This window comes from Pelobates fuscus, chromosome 2 (genome assembly GCF_036172605.1).
Source record: "Pelobates fuscus isolate aPelFus1 chromosome 2, aPelFus1.pri, whole genome shotgun sequence".
Taxonomy (NCBI): Eukaryota; Metazoa; Chordata; class Amphibia; order Anura; family Pelobatidae; genus Pelobates; species Pelobates fuscus.
In genome coordinates, this window is record NC_086318.1 from 228,917,307 (window position 1) to 228,937,082 (window position 19,776).

The 19,776-nt window shown below is 41.0% G+C and overlaps 1 protein-coding gene across 2 annotated transcripts in view; it reads right to left on the bottom strand.

Moving 5' to 3' along the window:
- The window catches only part of SLC18B1 (solute carrier family 18 member B1), a 118,354-nt gene that overhangs the window by 51,081 nt on the left and 47,497 nt on the right, over positions 1-19,776 (bottom strand). For both annotated transcript variants that reach the window (XM_063441186.1, XM_063441185.1), the window contains exons 2-3: positions 9,517-9,656; positions 1,748-1,843 (exon numbers count right to left, since the gene is read on the bottom strand). In XM_063441186.1, coding sequence (XP_063297256.1) covers positions 1,748-1,843; positions 9,517-9,648 — 228 coding nt within the window. In that variant the 5' untranslated portion in view covers positions 9,649-9,656. The remainder of the gene's footprint in view (positions 1-1,747; positions 1,844-9,516; positions 9,657-19,776) is intronic.

Below are 19,776 nucleotides of genomic sequence, written 5' to 3' on the forward strand. Positions count from 1 at the left end.
CCATATTACTGTACTGTCCATTAAACAGTGGCAGTATTTTAAAATATTGTTTTTGCTATGAGGCCAGATCATAGCTCAGGTTGTAAATCTGGTCCTGTGAGTTTATTGCTGTATAAACAGGTGTGATTATTGTTGTAAAAACAGTTTTTGCTATTACATTATGCCATTCTTCCCTGCTTGCCAACTTATTATGTGATCTATGTTTTCTCAGCCTGTGAATTTTTTTTGTTTCATCTAACTTTATAGGTTTGATTTTCTAAACAAAAGTTTTCCATGTGCCACCATTCGGAAAAGGAAACTGATATAAAAGAAGTGACCAAGAAGACACAGGCTGTCTGGCTAGTATGCATAGCAAGTTTCTAGGACTAATTTGAATGTGTTGGTACAGCAGTGTTAAAAGTTCACATATAAAACTATGTAGAATTATTCAATATTGTGAGTAATGTTAAACAGGGTTTAAATATTTTCAAAATTGTGTAGTTTTCAGAAAACATAGGAAGGGCTGGTAGAGGTGCAGTACATTCCTATCGGAGGAACAATCACAACCAGTAGAACCTGATCAATAAATCGTTTGGTGTCTTGCTAAAGATTATTTTGAAACTCAAATAACTTTCTAATATGAGAAATATGTATGTTAAAGAGACACTGTAAGCACCAGGTGCATTATAGCTCTATTACGGTGCTTCAAGCAGCGCTGTATTTGCTGCGAGGCAAACAAGGCATTTGCCTTGGGCAGCACTTTCCAGGGGGCGACAAAAACGCCACCCCCAAATGCCCAGGCTAATGCCTTGTTAGTCTCGAGGCAGGCAGCTAGCTGAGCTCCAGGCGGGCCGCAGAGTGATTGATGCCGGGAGCTGGAATATGACGTCACATCCCGGCTCCCGGTATCACTCTGCAACGCGCAGACCTCAATTGGCTGCCCGCCTGCACAAACAGCCCGCCAGCAGCCCCATTGGACCCCAGGTAAAAAAAAAATCCACCTGGCACTCGCAAAAGTAGGGAGGCTGGGTGGATTTAAATTAAATGAAAAAATTATCTGTGGGTGTTGGGGGGGCAGGGGGGAGATTGTGTGTGTGTGTGTGTGTGTGTGTCAGTGAGTCTGTGTGTGTGTCAGTGGGTCTGTGTGTGTGTATACATCTGTCAGTGTGTGTCTGTCAGTGAATGTGTGTATGTCTGTCAGTGTGTGTCTGTGAGTGAGTGTATACCTGTCAGTGAGGGAACCGGTGTCTGAGTGATTGTGTATGCCTGTCAGTGTGTGTGGGTGGGTGTGTGTATGTCAACGAGTGTGTGTGTGTCACTGATTGTGTGTGTGTTAGATTGTGTATGTGACAGTGTGTGTGAGAGTCTTTAACAGGAGAGTGTTAGTCTTTAACAGGAGGAGGTGTGGCCTTGACAGGAAGGGTGGGGCAAATTTAAATTAGGGAGTGCCCGAGTTCCGTCATGCCTAGGGCAGCACATATCCAAAATACACCACTGGCTAAAAGTCTTATGTTGCTTTTTTCAAACTATTTTGGATTTTTCTGGCACACAAAGCCCCATGTTCACGTTATCATTCTAGAATTGTCTAGCTTTGGACTGCAATTATAGGTTGTGTCTGCTGCAGGCAGCTTGGCCCAGTACTTGCAGCCTGTCACTGGAATGGTTTCGGACAGATATTGTAAAACTGAATCTTCTGCATTCCCCGATAACTAGCACAAAAATTGTATAGAAAAAAAAATATATATATATATATCACAGATATACTTACATATTTCCCAAATATTAATGAGGCTGAAAAGTTAAAAACAGCAAAACATCCAAATATCAGACCAATCATTGTGTTACTAACTCCTTTCTTCAATGCCTGAAAAAAATATATATATATTGTCAGGGAGTTAAAAGTACAAATAACAATAACAATTATTAACAATTCTAAAATAAATGTTACACAAAAAATAAAATCTAACCTTATTTTGATGGTATTATAAAAATCATTACTGTTGTCGTAGAATGTGTCATGACTTTTTTTTGAATATCATATAAAATGACCATGACTTGTATGTGTGTGTGTATATATATTTTTTGAAAAGTATTTAGAACTAATTAGAAACTAGAAAATCACTGTACATTTGTAAAAAAAAAAAAATATATATATATATATATATATATACACACACACATTTTTTTCCCCATCTACAGTATATAGCAGGATTCTTAAGCCATATGCATGCACCTTGGTGTATATGTGCATGAACCCAGGATGGACAGTCTCTGTGGTCTTCCTGGTTTCTGTGCAGGGTGTAAAGCAGGGAAGACCAGACCCAAGGTGCATGTATATTGCTGAAGGATCCTTTAATATACTAAATATTGTGTTTTCCTTATTTGTACATACACTTATACACACACACACACACACACACACACACACACACGCACACACACACACACACAATTCCTTGAAAACTTGATGAAATTATTATTATATTGATTATGTGTTGCGAGTAGTCTTTTGTTATAGGTGTGTGGTGTGTAACTAGGGGCATTCTGCGAAATTTTAGGTGACTTACTAGTAGCAATTTATGCAACTAAAATGTAATGTAGAAGACGAACAATGTATCTAATTTTTAAATACTGATTTCTAAACACATTAATCGTACTTTAAAGACACGTTCCTGTGAGTATTAGTGCTGTGGCGCTCTATTATACACTCAGAAACACCAACAATATGGAGCTCCTAGATTAGAGGGACATTAGGATAGAAAAGAGGAACATAGGAACTGTCACTCCTAAATAGGGACACTTGGGAGGAATGCTTTCAGTGCAGCATCTCTACTCTTTAGCACTTAAAGGATTCTCCAACAATTTTTGTTGGGCATTATTCAATAGGTCGCCACCCCTCAAGTATGCTTAAAAATAAAGTTGTACATACCTTTATCCAACACATGGTGAAGCTACCGCCTGATGTTGCAGGGCAGTGAGGAGATCGAGAGGCTTCTCATAGAGATTCGATTTAATCAGCTCAGAGTACATGCGCATAATCTGAGCAGGCGACAGGAGGTGATAGGGAGGGAAAGGAGTAGGAGGGAGGGCGAGTGTGTAAAAAAAATATCTTGGCAGAGGGTATAGGGATAAGGGAGGGCTACATTTAGTGTGGGAGTGATGGGAAACAAGAGCTCTGCCTGCAAAGCAGCTTACATTTTTGGCAGCATGCAGTTTGCACTGACAACAGATGTAAAATATGCTAAAAATTGACATTGAGCAGTCCAAAGCAGAGGTTTGAGCTGCCCAAGTCACGTGTGCTAGGACGAATAACTCCTCCCTCCCCCCCCCCCCCCCCCTTCATCCCATTTTTTTCTTAAAACGGTTTACAGCTGGCAGGTGATTCTGTATTGCATTCTCATTTCTCCTTATTATATTGAGTTTCCCCTTGTCTTAGGCTTTTGTTTCCTATATTTGCACTTTACATTTTTCCTGAACATTGTTGTCAAACAAACAAAAAAAACTATAAATACAAATATAGAAAAAATGGGGTTGCCTGGTTAGGGTGCATAGCTGCTGTCCTTGCCGAGTAGCAGTATCGATTTGTCAGGGAAAACTGCAATTGAGAACAGTGGCAGGCAGTATTTAGAGGTTGCTGATAGGTAGAGCCTTCTCCTAGAGAGGCAGAGATCTTGCCTGCTATTTACATGTGTTATTCAGAAACAGAAGGATCTTTAAAGGGCATGTTTTTGCATAGCTTATGGATGCAATACCTATAAAATGAATTAATATATATATATATATATATATACACTATATCGAGTTAATTTTGAATACTATGTGCCTCTTTAATGAAGAGTTCTTCTAAGTGACAAGAAAACAACAATTTCCAAGATTTTATTATACTGTTAGAGGTTCACCCAGACTCCACTCCTTCAAAAAAATCATTAAAAACTAACCAATTGTAAAGCGCTACGGAATTTGTTGGCGCTATATAAAAATAATAATAAAAACACCACGCTGAGCCAATCAAATGCGCTCTATAAGAGTAATTTAATCTATAACCGAGTTTAACTCTGTTAAAGTTGCGGGAGCGTGCCTAGTGGCTGTATTCCTGTCAGCCACTAGGGGTATGTTAACCCTGCAAACAAAATTATATATATATATATATTGTATTTGAAAGAAGTTTTCTGCACCAAGTATGTTGTTCGTTGCTATGTAAATGTTATCATAACCAGTGGCGGATCCAGAGCCTGATCTCGGGAGGGGCACTTGTAGATTATTTAAAAAAAATAATCCTAGCACAATAACCACTACAGCTCAGTGTAGTAGTTATGGTGCCAGTAGTGCCAGGATCCCACCCCGGAGTAAGTAGTCATACCGTTTAAGAACAGTTTGACAACTTACCTGGGGTCTGCTGGGATATAGGGCATAGGAGAAGTGGTGTGTGTTAGGGGTGAAGTGTGTGTGAAAGGTGCAGTGTGTGTGTGAGCGGTGAAGTGAGTGTGAGTGCGTAAGGGTGGCAGTGTGTGTGTTAGGGGGCAGTGTGTGTATGGGGGCACTGTATGTCTGTGTGGGGCAGTGTGTGTATGGGGGGGCACTGTGTGTATGTGTGGGGCAGTGTGTGTATGGGGGGCACTGTGTGTATGGGGGGGTCGTGTGTGTGTGTTTGGGGCAATGTGTGTATGGGGGGGCAGCAGGGTGTGTAGGGCACTGTGTGTGTATAGGTGTGCAGTGTGTGCGGGGCAGTATGTGTATGGGGCAGTGTTTGTGGGACAGTGTGTATGGGGACAGTGTTTGTGGGACAGTGTTGCATGGGGACAGTGTTTGTGGGACAGTGTTGTATGGGGACAGTGTTTGTGGGGCAGTGTGTGTATGGAGGCAGTGTTTGTGGGGGCAGTGTGTGTATGGGGGCAGTGTGTGTATGGGGTCAGTGTGTGTAGTGTGTGTATGGGGTCAGTGTGTGTATGGGGTCAGTGTGTGTAGTGTGTGTATGGGGTCAGTGTGTGTATGGGGTCAGTGTGTGTAGTGTGTGTATGGGGGCAGTGTATGTTGGGCAGTGTGTAAGGGGGCAGTGTGTATGGGGGCAGGGGAGGAGGGAAGGGAGGCTTTTTAATAAAAAAATAAAAAATGTATTTAATAAAATATATTTATGTCCCCCCTCCCTTCTTACCTTTATTGAGGAGGAGGGGGGACATTTCTGGATCCCTGGTGGTCCCAGTGGGGAATCCCTGGTGGTCCAGTGGTTCCAGTGAACTCTAGCCCGCGCTCCAGGGCTAGAGTTCACTCTCGCGAGATTTGGAGCGTTGCCGTGGTAACCGCGGCAACGCTCCAAATCTCGCGAGAGGAGGACCCGGAGGAGCTGCTGGTAACAGCTCCCGGGTCCTCTCACCCTCCCCTTCCGGTCGGCTGTCAGTAATGTGCCTGCGGACCGGGGAGGGAGATCACTGATCTCCCTCCCCGGTCCGCAGGCACATTGCAGGGCTGGCGCTTGGGCAATGTCAGCCCTGCATTAGCCGGCAGGGGAGAATCTCGGGGGGGGCAATTGCCCCGTTGCCCCCCCCCCTGGATCCGCCAATGTAATTAAACAGAACTTGCAATAAAGAAAGCCTAAATAGGGCTCTCTTTACAGGAAGTGTTTATGGAAGGCTGTGCAAGTCACATGCAGGGAGGTGTGACTAGGGTTCATAAACAAAGGGATTTAACTCCTAAATGGCAGAGGATTGAGCAGTGAGGCTGCAGGGGCATGTTCTATACACCAAAACAGCTTCATTAAGCTAAAGTTGTTCAGGTGACTATAGTGTCCCTTTAATCCGTTCCAGAAGGCTGTTTGAGTTCCGATTTGTTCAAGAACCAAATCAACATTTCCCATAGGAATGCATGTCCATTTGATTAATCAGTTCCAGACCCCCCAAATTACAGCATTTTAACTCAAATTATATGGTTTAATAATGCCTTACATGCATAAAATCAGATAGAACACAATGTACAGTAAATGAAATGAAAAAGTCACTTCAATTTACCTGTAATGATGAGAATAGATGGCATAAGTGGAAAGGGGAAGAGCTGTAATTTTTTGGATGGGGAGTCGCCTTCCGTAATTGCAATAGGTACTAACTGTTCTGGCATTCTTTCCCTTGCTTGTTTCACACCACTGACACCTGGTTGAGGCTCACTTGACCTTTTCTTCACTACAAATTTGTCTGTTGAGACTTGCTGTTGTCTAAGTTTTAAGATATGTCTAAAGTGAGATATAGCATTACATTGAACATGTTTGTGGCATGACTTACAGCAGCTATATCAGGGTGATATTTTTTAACAAAAATTTGCACTTCAACCCCCTTTGCACACATTACTTTGATCTGTGCACTAGGAACATTTTCCCTTCCTTCTCTGAAGACAATTCTTCAGATGCTCCCTTTTGCTCCCTCTGAAGATCTTGGAGTTCTTCTGTAGTGAGTTCGTTCTGGTGATCCTTCACATCTTCATCATTCACCTCCAAGCACATTGGTTTCCCCAGAGACACAATTTCCTCTACAACAAGAGCATCCTGTTCAATACCATCATATACTCTTTCAGGGACAACCTCTGGCCACAACCTCTGGCACCTTTGGAACAGTGCTTTTGTGTAAAGCTTCTTGAAGTTTGAAATTGCTTGCTGGTCCATGGGCTGGATAAGAGGAGTTTTATTGGGGGGCAAAAGCTTCACAGTAATAAACCCGAACTCCTCCATCAATTCGTCCTCCAATCCTGAAGGGTGAGTAGGAGCATTATCCATAAGAAGTTTTTTATTGTAGGTATTTTTTAACACTTTGCCCAAACACCTCATGAAGCCACTCAAAAAATTGCCTGGTTACCCAAGCTTTGCTGTTCGCCCTCCACATCACCTGCAAATTTGCTTTTCAGGACATGTTTTTTCTTAAATACCCTCGGGTTCTCCGAGTGGTAGAATAGCACAGGCTTCAATTTAAAATCCCCACTTGCATTCCCACCCAACAACAGGGTTAGCCTGTCCTTCATTGGCTTGTGTCCTGGCAATGATTTCTCATCCTTTGTTATGTAGGTTCTCTTTGGCAATTTCTTCCAAAACAGGCCTGTCTCATCACAGTTAATCACTTGTTGGGGAACAAATTCCTTAGCCTTTAAATTCAGCAACAAATATCTCAACCCCATCTTTGTTAGCACTGGAAGGTTCACCATGTCTCACCACATTGTGTATACCACTTCTCTTTTTAAACCACCCTCTACTTGCCTTGAAAACCTCACTATCAACACTTGTTTCAGGGGTGTTTTTCACAAAATCAGCAAGCAAATGTCTTGTTTTTTTGTTTTTTACAAATTATTGCCTCTGAAACGCTATCAACCGCTAACGGTTTTTAATTTATCCATATCATGAAAAAAAAAATCTACTTCTTCTAGTGTATGGCTTCTTTGTTTTGTAATCACTTTCACCCCTCTAGCAACATTGGCTCCTTTGATAGCATCTTTATTTTTTAATATGGTACAAATTGTAGATTTGTCCATACCAAACTGTGCTGCTAGATCAGAGACATGGACACCACTTTCATGTTTTAAAATAGTTTATTTCTTCAACTCTATTGTCGTCCTCACAATTTTCCTCTTGGGTTGGCTAATATCCTTGGGACCCCTGGATGAAGCTCTATGTGAAGACTCAATGCAATTTATAGGTTTTAGAAACTAACTTATGAAGAGTTGCCAGATCCAGATCATGTTTTCCTTGACACAAAACCCTTCTGTTCAGACCGCCTGGCACACCGACTGGGTAGCTCCGCCAGTCACGCTTTCTAGTTATCACCAAGTACCATAAGCACTTCACTGGGACACCATAAGCACATCCAGCCCCTAGCCGCAGCTTAGCTGGGGTCTTGTTGCCTCTTCCCACCCTGGATCCAGCTCCCAGTGGTTAGAGCGCTCCTCCAGAAAGTATAGCAAGTAAATAGAGCAGTATAGCAAGTAAATAGAGCAGTATAGCTGTTCCCCCCACACATTAGCCAAGATTTAATACTGGCAGTAGACTCTTTATTCAGGGCCACACACGGCCTTTTATGCAAAAGCCATGCAAGGGGTCTCCAGCACAACATTACATGGTAATCCTTCCCATGATCCTCTGTGCCTGAGAGAGAATTCAGTTGGCAAGGCAAATTTATTAAGCAGGCAAGCATGTGAGCATGGTATGCAGTGACAGTGTTCTGTCACCCCTTCCACAAGCTGATTTGCAGCACATGAAAAGCACTCACTTGCATTATTATGGGGAATACATTGGCTGTGTTGCAGTTAGAGAACTTCCCTCTTGCAACACATAGATGTAACATACTACACAGCAGACCATTTCATGTCCTTCCCAACAGCATACATAATGTATGTGTGTTCAGAAAAGCAAGGTGGACCTGTGAAATCAAAACTTGTGTTATGTTTCAATCATTCAAAATATTTGCTCAATTGAAATACTCCACATAACGGTGCTATATAAAACTTACATAAATATACAATTAACCTAAACACATTCATCTACACTAATTAAGTCACAATTATATTACACTAGCACCTCTTAATCAAAAAATAAGTTTATAATATCAACTCAAACATTGGATCTTTTAGGTTTACACAGGTGCTACGTTAAAGAGACAATGCAAGAACCAACACAACTTTAATTCGTGTATTTCTGGAGTGAGTGGTGTGAATAAGCAGAAAGGCTTGTGGGACAGCATTCGGTAATACATTTTTTTTCCGTTTGTGCAAAAACTTTAAAGATCTGAGCATGCAAAAAAAGCTGCATATTCTTGAGGCCAAAATCTATCAAATGCATTAAAAAGACATTATAGTCAACAGAACAACTACAGCTTTATGTAGTGGTTCTGGTGTGTATAGTATGTTCCTGCAGGCTTTTTAATGTGAACACTATCTTTTCAGATTGGTCTCTGCCTAGCTATTGTCTCAGGAAAAAAAGGCAGTGTTTAGATTACGGTCTAGTAACACCTCTAGTGGCAGTCACTCAAACGGCGACTAGTGGTCCTTCCTTGGTGGCATTCAGTGACTCAATGCTTTGCATGGCGGCGCTGAATGTCCCTCATAAAGATGCATTGATTCCTATGAGAAAGCATTGGATGAGATCGTCAAGTTTGGTTATCTCAGACAAGAATATGGAGCATGGAGACCCTTGCGGCGCTGGAATAACAGTATCTCACATTTTACTTTGCGAACGGGTGGGTTGTGGGCCTAAACTATGTTTTTACAGATATAGTGACAGGAATACATTGTTTGTTGTATCCATGTTACTATAGTGTTCCTTTAAAAACTTGAGAGGCTCAACACAGGTGAAGCAAGGATCTATAGCTTTTAACCCCTTAAGGACACATGACGTGTGACATGTCATGATTCCCTTTTATTCCAGAAGTTTGGTCCTTAAGGGGTTAAGGTTGATGTGCACGTATACCACTTATGTAAAATGTAATCCTACCAGCACTTCAGTTCAACCTTTCAAACGTTTCTACCATATGCTTCACTATTAGAGTATTCGATAAGAATTGTTTTTCTTACCTCCTGAGGAAAGAAAGGCCCTAATATAGAATAACAGATCATGGAACAAAAGTTCAATGAAGCAGTGGATATCATTGTTAGAATCTGACTTCTGGTGAACCTCCCAGTGTTGTTTGTAGTATCATCAGACATCTTGTTATCTGAAATGTAAAAAAAACTGTTGAAAAGGGATTAAAATCGCAAAATTAACAAATTAACACAACACTTTATTTAACTAGAAAAAGGTTTTAGTAGATGTTTACATATAAAATCTGTCACTCTCAATAATTGTATCACACAAATAGACTTTTATGTTATATGGGGGGGGCAGCTAATACAAATAATAACATGATAAATAGGAATAATAATGCAATCTCACTGATCACTACTTGCTTAGTTAAATGCTTCTTGTCAGGTGGGAGATGTGATTAGTCTGATGATTAGGTCTCTGCCTATTCATTGTTCTGGCAGTTTCTCCCAATTTTATGAATGAATGTCTCTTTGCAGTTGATCCTGCCCATTCTATTTAAAGAAACAGACTAAAATCCTATACAGCGCACTGTGGAGGTTTTGGTACTAGAGGACCCCTGATGTGGCTCAACAGAAAGCTCCAAAACTATTTAAGAACAGACTGATACTTACGTTTTTCTGTTGGTCCTTTTGCTCTGGAAAATACGGATTAGAGAAACAACATAAAAAATACAGTTTTAAATCTTACAAAATTACTTAAATGTATGCTACAGCCACCATAACCCTTTCATCTAAATTAATTGGTTAAAACAGGCTACAGCTCCATTCCAAAAGCATGAATGAAGCTATTGGTAAACTGTTAGAAACTGCAGTTTGGTCAGCAATTTAATTCAAAGTTTCTGATGAACGGAACTGCTGCCCAATACTAATTTATATGTTTCATAAATCTTTTCAGTTGTTTATAGAATATGTGCAGCACTCTCTTTGACGCAAATGAGAAGGCTTGATGTTGTCAGCTAGAGCGAGTGTTCACTGCAGAATTCTACAAACTCTGGGAATTTGATCCAAATAAAATAGATTCAGTAATGAGAATCTCTATTGAAATTGTAATGCCTCAGCTAAATAATGTGTTAAAATATGTGCATGAACTATAGACAGGAATGCATTAAAACGTTAATATCAACGAAATATGATTGATTCTGGAGTCTGGACGGATACAGAGCAAGGAGAGGAGCAATCAAATATAATGACTGACAGAAAAAAAAATATACTCTGTAGTAAAAGTCCAAGATGACAAAGGGTGGAGACAGAGCCCTTAGGGCGCACCGGCTCTGGTGGCGCAAGATTCCCGTGACGTGCCAGAGGAAAGTCCTCCCTCCTGACAGGCCACCTTCTGGACTCCCGGCACGGCGTGCGGCAGTGGTATATGATCAGAGGCAGCGAGGGAGCTCTAATCTCCCCGCTCTGCTCCCTCACGCGCCATTTGCTGATACCGCGGGAGCAGGAATATGATATGTGTGTGTGTGTCAATGAATGAGTGTGTGTCAGATGAGTAAGTCTGTGTCTGTGTGTTGGTCATTGAGTGTGTGTGACTCTCAGTGTGTATACACCACTGAGTGTAGCGTGGCGGAGCGGAGCTGAGAGAGCACTCCCTATCAGTCCGGCCGGGTACAGAAAACTGAAGCCTCTGTAGGGGATCTGCTCCGCTCAGCAGCGCTACAAGAGAGGTAGGAGGCACACCAGGAAGGGGAGTGTGACCACTAAGGGGGTGAGGGGTGCACCAAGGGAGAGGGAGGGGAGGGGAGAGAAACACCAAGCGACAGGGAAAAGAGGGGGGAGGGGAGAAGAAAACTAAGGGACAGGGAAGGGAGGGGACCACTAATAGACGGGGAGGGGGGAGGGGCTGGTTAAGAGGCACATAGGTAAAGGTGTTATTTTTTGGGGGGGAGGGAGTGGGCAGAAAAATGCATCTTTGTCTATGTACCCAAAAATCCTTGCACCGGCCCTGGGTGGAGCACATAAAATAAATTCGGTCCAGGCACTCAGGATTGCTGCAGGAAGGCAGGTTTATTGGAACAAAAAGTGAAACCTTTCAACCTACACAGAGGCCTTTATCAAGCTTATCAAAGGGTGGAGCACAGACTGGGGGTAGGAGTTACAGTGGTAAAGGCATATTATCCATGGATCAGAGGTGAGTTATTACAGGTTCTCTTTAAAACAATACGGTGATATGAAAATATAGCTTTTACATTAATTTGCATCCAGAAATCTTCATGTTTTCACTTTTTTTTTGTTTCAGCCCTATGCTACAGTTGTAATTATATTTTTGTTTAACATCAACATATGCTCTCAGCAACCCATAATGTGTCACTAAAAACAAACAAAAAATATTTTTATTGTTGCTGACATTATGCAAATGCATTTTTTTGCTGTAACTTGTTTTTTTGTCCCCATCCAACCTGTGAGAGCTTGACAGGATCTGAAAATATGAATTGCAAAAGCTACCCAACTCCAGGTGCGCAAAGCTAGCTGCATGATACTCAAGAAGAATTGAGGCTGTAATCACTGCCAAATGCGCTTCAACTATTTTAAAGCATTTTTCAGAATATAAAACACACTGGAATATAAAACACACACAGATATTTTTTTAGAAATTTAGAAAAAATTGACCAAACTGTATTTTCATTTTGGTAACAACCTCAGGTTGGGAATTATCACGTTTCTCAAAGTATTAATCTCCTTCCACAACCTTTCACCTAATCTCTCACTAAATGCCTACCATTCAATCTCCAGAGTCTCTCACTAATCTGCTATCTAACCTCACTAATCTCTACCCTATCTAATCACATTAGTCCTTACCCTATCTAGCCTCCCTAATCCTTACCATATCTAATCTCACTAATATCTACCCCAGTGGTTCCCAAACTTTTTAGGTTCACGGTGCCCTTAATATTTCAAGGCACCCCAAGTCAAAATTTCTAGGTTGTATATTTGTACAGCGCTGCGGCATTTACTGGCGCTATTGTGTAATGTACAGTGTTGGTGTCTGAAGAGGTTCTTCAATAGAGTTTTTTAATATAGGGGTGTGTTTGTATGTAATGTTTGCATTTGGTTGCAGGGGTGTGTTTGAATGTTATGTTCACTTTTAAATGCGGGTGTACATTTGTGTGAAATATTTGTTTGAGTGAAGGGGTGTGTTTGTATATCCTTTTGGAGTTTGATTGCAGTGGTGTGTTTGCATGTAATATTTGTGTTAGATTGCAGAAGTGTGTTTGTATGTTGTGCTGGTGTATGACTGCTTGGATGTATGCAAATACACTACCACATACATACATACTTACACAGATATACAAACACACAATTTCATATATAGACAGCAACACATACACACACACATAGATATATACTGACACATACATACACCTTAACACACGCATACACCGACATATACACACACACGCACCCTGACACACACAAACATTGATACATGCACACACCATGATACAGATACACACACTGACATAAAACACACACAGATGCACATACACAGACGCATATCCTGACACACAGCTGTTTGCGCACAGACACTGACATATTCGTGCTCCTCTCCCCTCATGCTGCAGCTGCCTTCTTTCCCTCCTGCACTGTACCCTGGCATGATGCTGGGAGGAAGTGACAGCCTGTCACTTCCTCCCTGCCGGCTGACATTATAGGGGCCCTGTCGTAGTCTTAAAGGACCGTGGCACCTGACTGTGCCCCTGTGCAGCAGTAATGTTTCCCCGGTGCTATAATCAAAGCACCTGGGAAACATCCTGCGGCACCCCTGTGTGCCTATCACCGATTGGGAACCGCTGCTCTACCCTATCTAACCTCACTAATCGCTACCCTATCTAACCTCACTAATCTCTACCCTATCTATCCACACTAATCCCTACCCTATATAACCTCACTAATCCCTACCCTATCTAACCTCACTAATCCCTACCCTATCTAACCTCACTAATCTGTACCCTATCTAACCTTTACTAATCTCTATCCTATCACTCTTTTACTAATACCTACCCTATCTAACCTCACTAATCTCAACCCTATCTAACCTCACTAATCAGTACCCTATCTAACCTTTACTAATCTCTACCCTATCTAACCTCACTAACCCCAATCCTATCTAACCTCACTAATCCCTACCCTATCTAACCTAACTAATCTCTACCCTATCTAACCTAACTAACCCCAATCCTATCTAACCTCACTAATCCCTACCCTATCTAACCTAACTAATCTCTACCCTATCTAACCTAACTAATCTCTACCCTATCTAACCTAACTAATCTCTACCCTATCTAACTTTACTAATCCCTACCCTATCTAACTTTACTAATCCCTACCCTATCTAACCTCACTAATTTCTACCCTATCTATCCACACTAATCCCTACCCTATATAACCTCACTAATTCGTACCCTATGTAACCTCACTAATCCCTACCCTATCTAACCTCACTAATCCCTACCCTATCTAACCTTTACTAATCTCTATCCTATCACTCTTTTACTAATACCTACCCTATCTAACCTCACTAATCTCAACCCTATCTAACCTCACTAATCAGTACCCTATCTAACCTTTACTAATCTCTACCCTATCTAACCTCACTAACCCCAATCCTATCTAACCTCACTAATCCCTACCCTATCTAACCTAACTAATCTCTACCCTATCTAACCTAACTAATCTCTACCCTATCTAACCTAACTAATCTCTACCCTATCTAACTTTACTAATCCCTACCCTATCTAACTTTACTAATCCCTACCCTATCTAACTTTACTAATCCCTACCCTATCTAACCTCCCTAATCCCTACCCTATCTAACCTCCCTAATCCCTACCCTATCTAACCTCCCTAATCCCTACCCTATCTAACCTCCCTAATCCCTACCCTATCTAACCTTTACTAATCTTTATCCTATCGCTCTTTTACTAATACCTACCCTATCTAACTTTACTAATCTCTACCCTATCTAACTTTACTAATCCCTACCCTATCTAACCTCCCTAATCCCTACCCTATCTAACCTAACTAATCTCTACCCTATCTAACTTTACTAATCTCTACCCTATCTAACTTTACTAATCTCTACCCTATCTAACTTTACTAATCCCTACCCTATCTAACCTCACTAATCTCTACCCTATCTATCCACACTAATCCCTACCCCATATAACCTCACTAATCCGTACCCTATCTAACCTCACTAATCTGTACCCTATCTAACCTCACTAATCTGTACCCTATCTAACCTCACTAATCCGTACCCTATCTAGCTTTACTAATCCCTACCCTATCTAACTTTACTAATACCTACCCTATCTAACCTCACTAATCTCAACCCTATCTAACCTCACTAATCAGTACCCTATCTAACCTTTACTAATCTCTACCCTATCTAACCTCACTAACCCCAATCCTATCTAACCTCACTAATCTCTACCCTATCTAACCTAACTAATCTCTACCCTATCTAACCTAACTAATCTCTACCCTATCTAACTTTACTAATCCCTACCCTATCTAACTTTACTAATCCCTACCCTATCTAACCTCCCTAATCCCTACCCTATCTAACCTCCCTAATCCCTACCCTATCTAACCTAACTAATCTCTACCCTATCTAACTTTACTAATCTCTACCCTATCTAACTTTACTAATCTCTACCCTATCTAACCTCACTAATCTCTACCCTATCTAACTTTACTAATCTCTACCCTATCTAACTTTACTAATCCCTACCCTATCTAACCTCACTAATCCCTATCCTATCTAACCTCACTAATCTCTACCCTATCTAAATGAATGCCTTCCCTATTTAGCCTCACTAATCACTACCCTGTCTGATACCTAATTTGCCTGCCACCTATTCTGAATAATCCCTCTGCAATCTGTCATCCTAAACTCAGCCTGCTGCCTACCCTTACTCTTACCTACCTATCCTGCCCTAAGGTCTTTATTAACTCCCCACACACTGAGCATTTCCCTAACCTCACTAATGCATCTCCAACCTGCACAATAACCCACTATTCCCCTCAGCCTACCTCTTAACTGCCTAATCCCTTCATCTCTCATTGCCCATAATCTCACTAATCCCTGAGCAGTCTGCAACCTGACCTTTCTTATCCTTCCATTCTTCTTTTCTTCATTCTTCATTCCACTTCATCTCTTCAAAAACTTTCATTCCATCTCTTGCTTTTACCCTTTAACACTTTACAGATTCACTTACCTCCACTTTTACAAATGTGTGTTCACCCCCTGCTTTACATCTTACTTAGAAAATGGTACCCAAGGGTACAAAGTGGCCATGTAGGAACCCACTGAGCAGAAGCAAGAGCTGAGGCCTGACATGATTATGTTTGCATAACCCTGCTCACACAAACTATGGAGACATGGGTTTTCCTATATTGATGTCTGAGGAGCGGAGCTTAAAAAATGCCCACAGACAGGACAGAGTGAAAATGTTATCATGGGAGGGGACATTCACCCCATCCTGCTCGTTTCCCTCGAGAAGACCACCTTACAACTCCTTGCCCAACTTGGTACTCGAAATATAAAGTACAGTATTTTAAACCAAGTTTTAGGACAAAAAAAATCTGAGCTCTATATTTGGAATAATGCAGAGTTAAGGGTCTAAATACTTATGTCAGGGTGATATTCAGATTTTTCTGTTTAAAATGTTTGCAATGGTGTCAGATATCTGTGTTTTGTTTTGTCATTACATGATATTGAGTGTAGATTAATGTGAATAAAATATATTTAAACAATTGTAAATAAATAATTCTAAATACATTTTAAGTAATTATAAATCAGGCTGCGATAGGAAAAAAGTCTAAAAATGAATGCATTTTGTGTAATTATTTTTCTATTTACATATTCCCAGAAGGTCCCGTGATTGCCCAGTATTATCACAGGCTATGGTTTTGTTTTTATCATTATTTGGCTTAATAACCATTCCAGATTTATTGTCTTTCGTGTGAAAACTTTTAAAATGTGCCAAGGACAAAAGAAAATAGTTTGTAAAAGAGAAGAGTTTAATTTTAAAGTTTACGTTTATAAAATGTGAACCTAATCTTACAGATTATCAAAATCAGTTTAGCAGAGCTTTCTGGTAAAACAATTTAAAATGAGAAATCTCTAACATACCAGGCTGGGTGAATTCAGGACAATGGAATTTTTAATTAAATAAGAAACCTGTCCAGTTTTAAAAACTAGATAAAAAGATAACAGATAAGATAATCAAGTGCGCCTTTTTGCATTGTGAATGAAATGCAACATAGCACTAAGATTATACGACACCAAGGGTTGAATCTAATGTGCTATACTAGTTTTGACCTCTAGTGGCTGTCAGTGAGACAGCCATTAGAGGCTGGATTAATCCTGCAGTGTCAACTGCTATGTTTTCGGCTGCAGGGTTAAAACTAGAGGGACCTGGCACCTAGACCACTTCATTAAGCTGAAGTGGTGTGGGTGCCTATAGTGGTCCTTTAACTTTAGGGGTTAAAATGTTCAGTTGATTGGCTGAGAGCATCACACTAAGCCAATCAGTTGCTCCCCAAACACAAAATGGCCTGAAAAAAAATGTAAATATCTCAAGACGTTTCATGAATAGGGAGCTACTGATTAGATTAGAGCATCAGCTGACGCTCTCAGCCAATCAGATGTGCCTTTGGCTGAGACTTCCTTTTTCAAGATACTCAGCATCAGAAGGGCAGGGGGCAAACCAATCAGGCATTGGATACTGGATTAACGGTTTACCACTATAAATTAAAGTTGGTACCTGGGACCCCCTAACAACTTCATTCTAATGAAGTTGTTATGGTGCCCAGAGTGTTCCTGTAAGTATCCACTACATTTGAGTTTTCCTTTATCACACTTCAAATTGGGTTTGTTGCCATCTTTTGAGCAAGAGGCAGAAACAGATGTGGGAAAGGCTAAACTTGGACACAACTAAACAACTCATAGGAACATGGACTGTTAATAAGTGTGTTCTTATATTGCACTCTGTTTTCTGTCTAACCCATTAAGGACCAAACTTCTGGAATAAAAGGGAATCATGACATGTCACACATGTCATGTGTCCTTAAGGGGTTAAACCATTCAGATATGCATTATTAAAAAAAAAAAAAAAAAACTTGTGCTAGACAGAGAACACTTGATTGACGTGCATAAACCATTGTTTTCACTCTGTCATTCCATGTAATCCTAAATAATACACTGTTCTCCCATATTATTCTTGTCGAAATTAGCTTTTTTTCACCCACCTTGAAATGGTTGTCTATACTTGTTGCATCAATGTTGCCTTCAAACAATACTGAAGTATCAGTATTGTGCTGTTTCATTCTAAGTAGCTGTACTGACCTCTGTACTTGAGGTGATGTGGACACAGCTTTTAAAAGTTAATAATTTATAAACCTGAAACATGGAAATAAAATTATTACCATGTTGTTAAAATATTGATCTCTTTCTTTTACATACATTGTATTTTAATTTGTTATTGTTTGTATTCTTCTTTCTACTGTTAAAACAACACTCCAAGCACCATAAACACTAAGGTTGCTGTAAGGTCCAGAGTGCCCTGCAGCCCAAACCCATTATAATTACTCAAAGTGTTTGTCCTTTTACCTAGAATCCACCAGGCACCGCTCACCGCTTCCTGCCTTTATTACTAACACAAGCAGTAATTTCTGTCAGCTCTCCTGAGCTAAGGGCTTCAGAGTAAATAAAATAATAGAAAATATCTGACACAATAAAATATTAAAATAATCTTGTGAATTTAAATGAAATTCCAGCAACCAAGTGCTCCCAGACTCTACAACACACTAAATAGGAAATAGGACGACAACTGATACTCCAATAGTCATACAACAAGCTTTTCAAACAAGCGGCCCACGGGCTGAATGCGGCCCACATTGAATTTCTTTGCGGCCCGGCAAGCCATGAGTTTGACATGTTAAGGCAGAGTAGGCATCTGCTCTCCCCACATTGCAGGTGCCTACTCTGCTAAAATTTACCCGGCAGGGGATGAGAGCAGCGAGGGAGCTCAGTCTGTTTTTCTGGTCCCTTGTGTGCGCCCTCTGTAGTGATGCTGGGTGCTGGAATATGACATAATCCCGGCCCGGCATCACTAAACTGTGTGCATGTGAGTAGCAGTGAGGAGCAGGAAGGGAGACCCCTGGGAGAGGCCCCACACCAGCTCCCAAAGGTAGGGAGCGATAAATAAAATGATTTGTGATTGTGTGCAAGAATGTGTGTTGTCTGTCAGTGTGTGTGCGTGTGTGTGTGTCTGTCAGTGAGTGTGTGTCTGTCAATGAGTGTGTGTCAGTGAGTGTGTGTGAGTCAGTGAGTGTGTGCGTGCGTGTGTCTGTCAGTGAGTGTGTGTTGCTCAGTGTTGGGATGGCCACAGCTGGACAGTGAAGGACCTGGAGGTGCACGGAGGCACGCAACGCCACGTCACATTCAGACGTGACGTCAACATGCTCCACCTTCACAGGGTTTCAAGGAGTAGCGGGAGGATCCACTTTGGCACAGGGTGAGGACGGCGCCATTGGGGGTATACCAGAGGCTGGACTCCAGAGTCGCATACTGGCAGTGGCAATGTGAGTGGAGTCTGCTTGTTGGCTAATATTTGAATTTTGTTTTTTTAAACAGGGGCTGGGATTTAGTAGAGGGGGTAACTGAGATTTCATATAGAGCAGGGACTGGCATTTTGTTTAGAGGGAGGGACTGGGATTTAGTATAGGAGGGTGCTGGGGATTAGAAGAGGGGGATGCTGTTTTTTAATACTGTACTTTTCAAAATAAGCCTGTTTCTATGAAAATGTAAGTAGTTGGCTTTTTTTTGTGGCCCACATAAACTTAAAGGAACACTATAGTCACCTAATCCACTTTAGCTTAATGAAGCTGTTTTAGTGTATAGATCGTGCCTCTCGGGTTTTACTGCTCAATTCACTGCAATTTAGGAGTTAAATCACTTTGTTTCTGTTTATGCAGCCCTTGCCATTCCTCCTCTGGCTATGATTGACACAGACTGCATGAAAAAAACTGGTTTTACTTTCAATCAGATGTAATTTACCTGAAACAATTGTATCTCCTGCTCTGTAAATTGAACTTTAATCACATACAGGAGGCTCTTGCAGGGTCTAGTAAGCTATTAACATAGCAGGGGATAAGAAAATCTAAATTAAACAGAACTTGCAATAAAGAAAGGATAAACTTTAGATGACTCTTTACATGAAGTGCTTAGGAAGGCTATGCAAG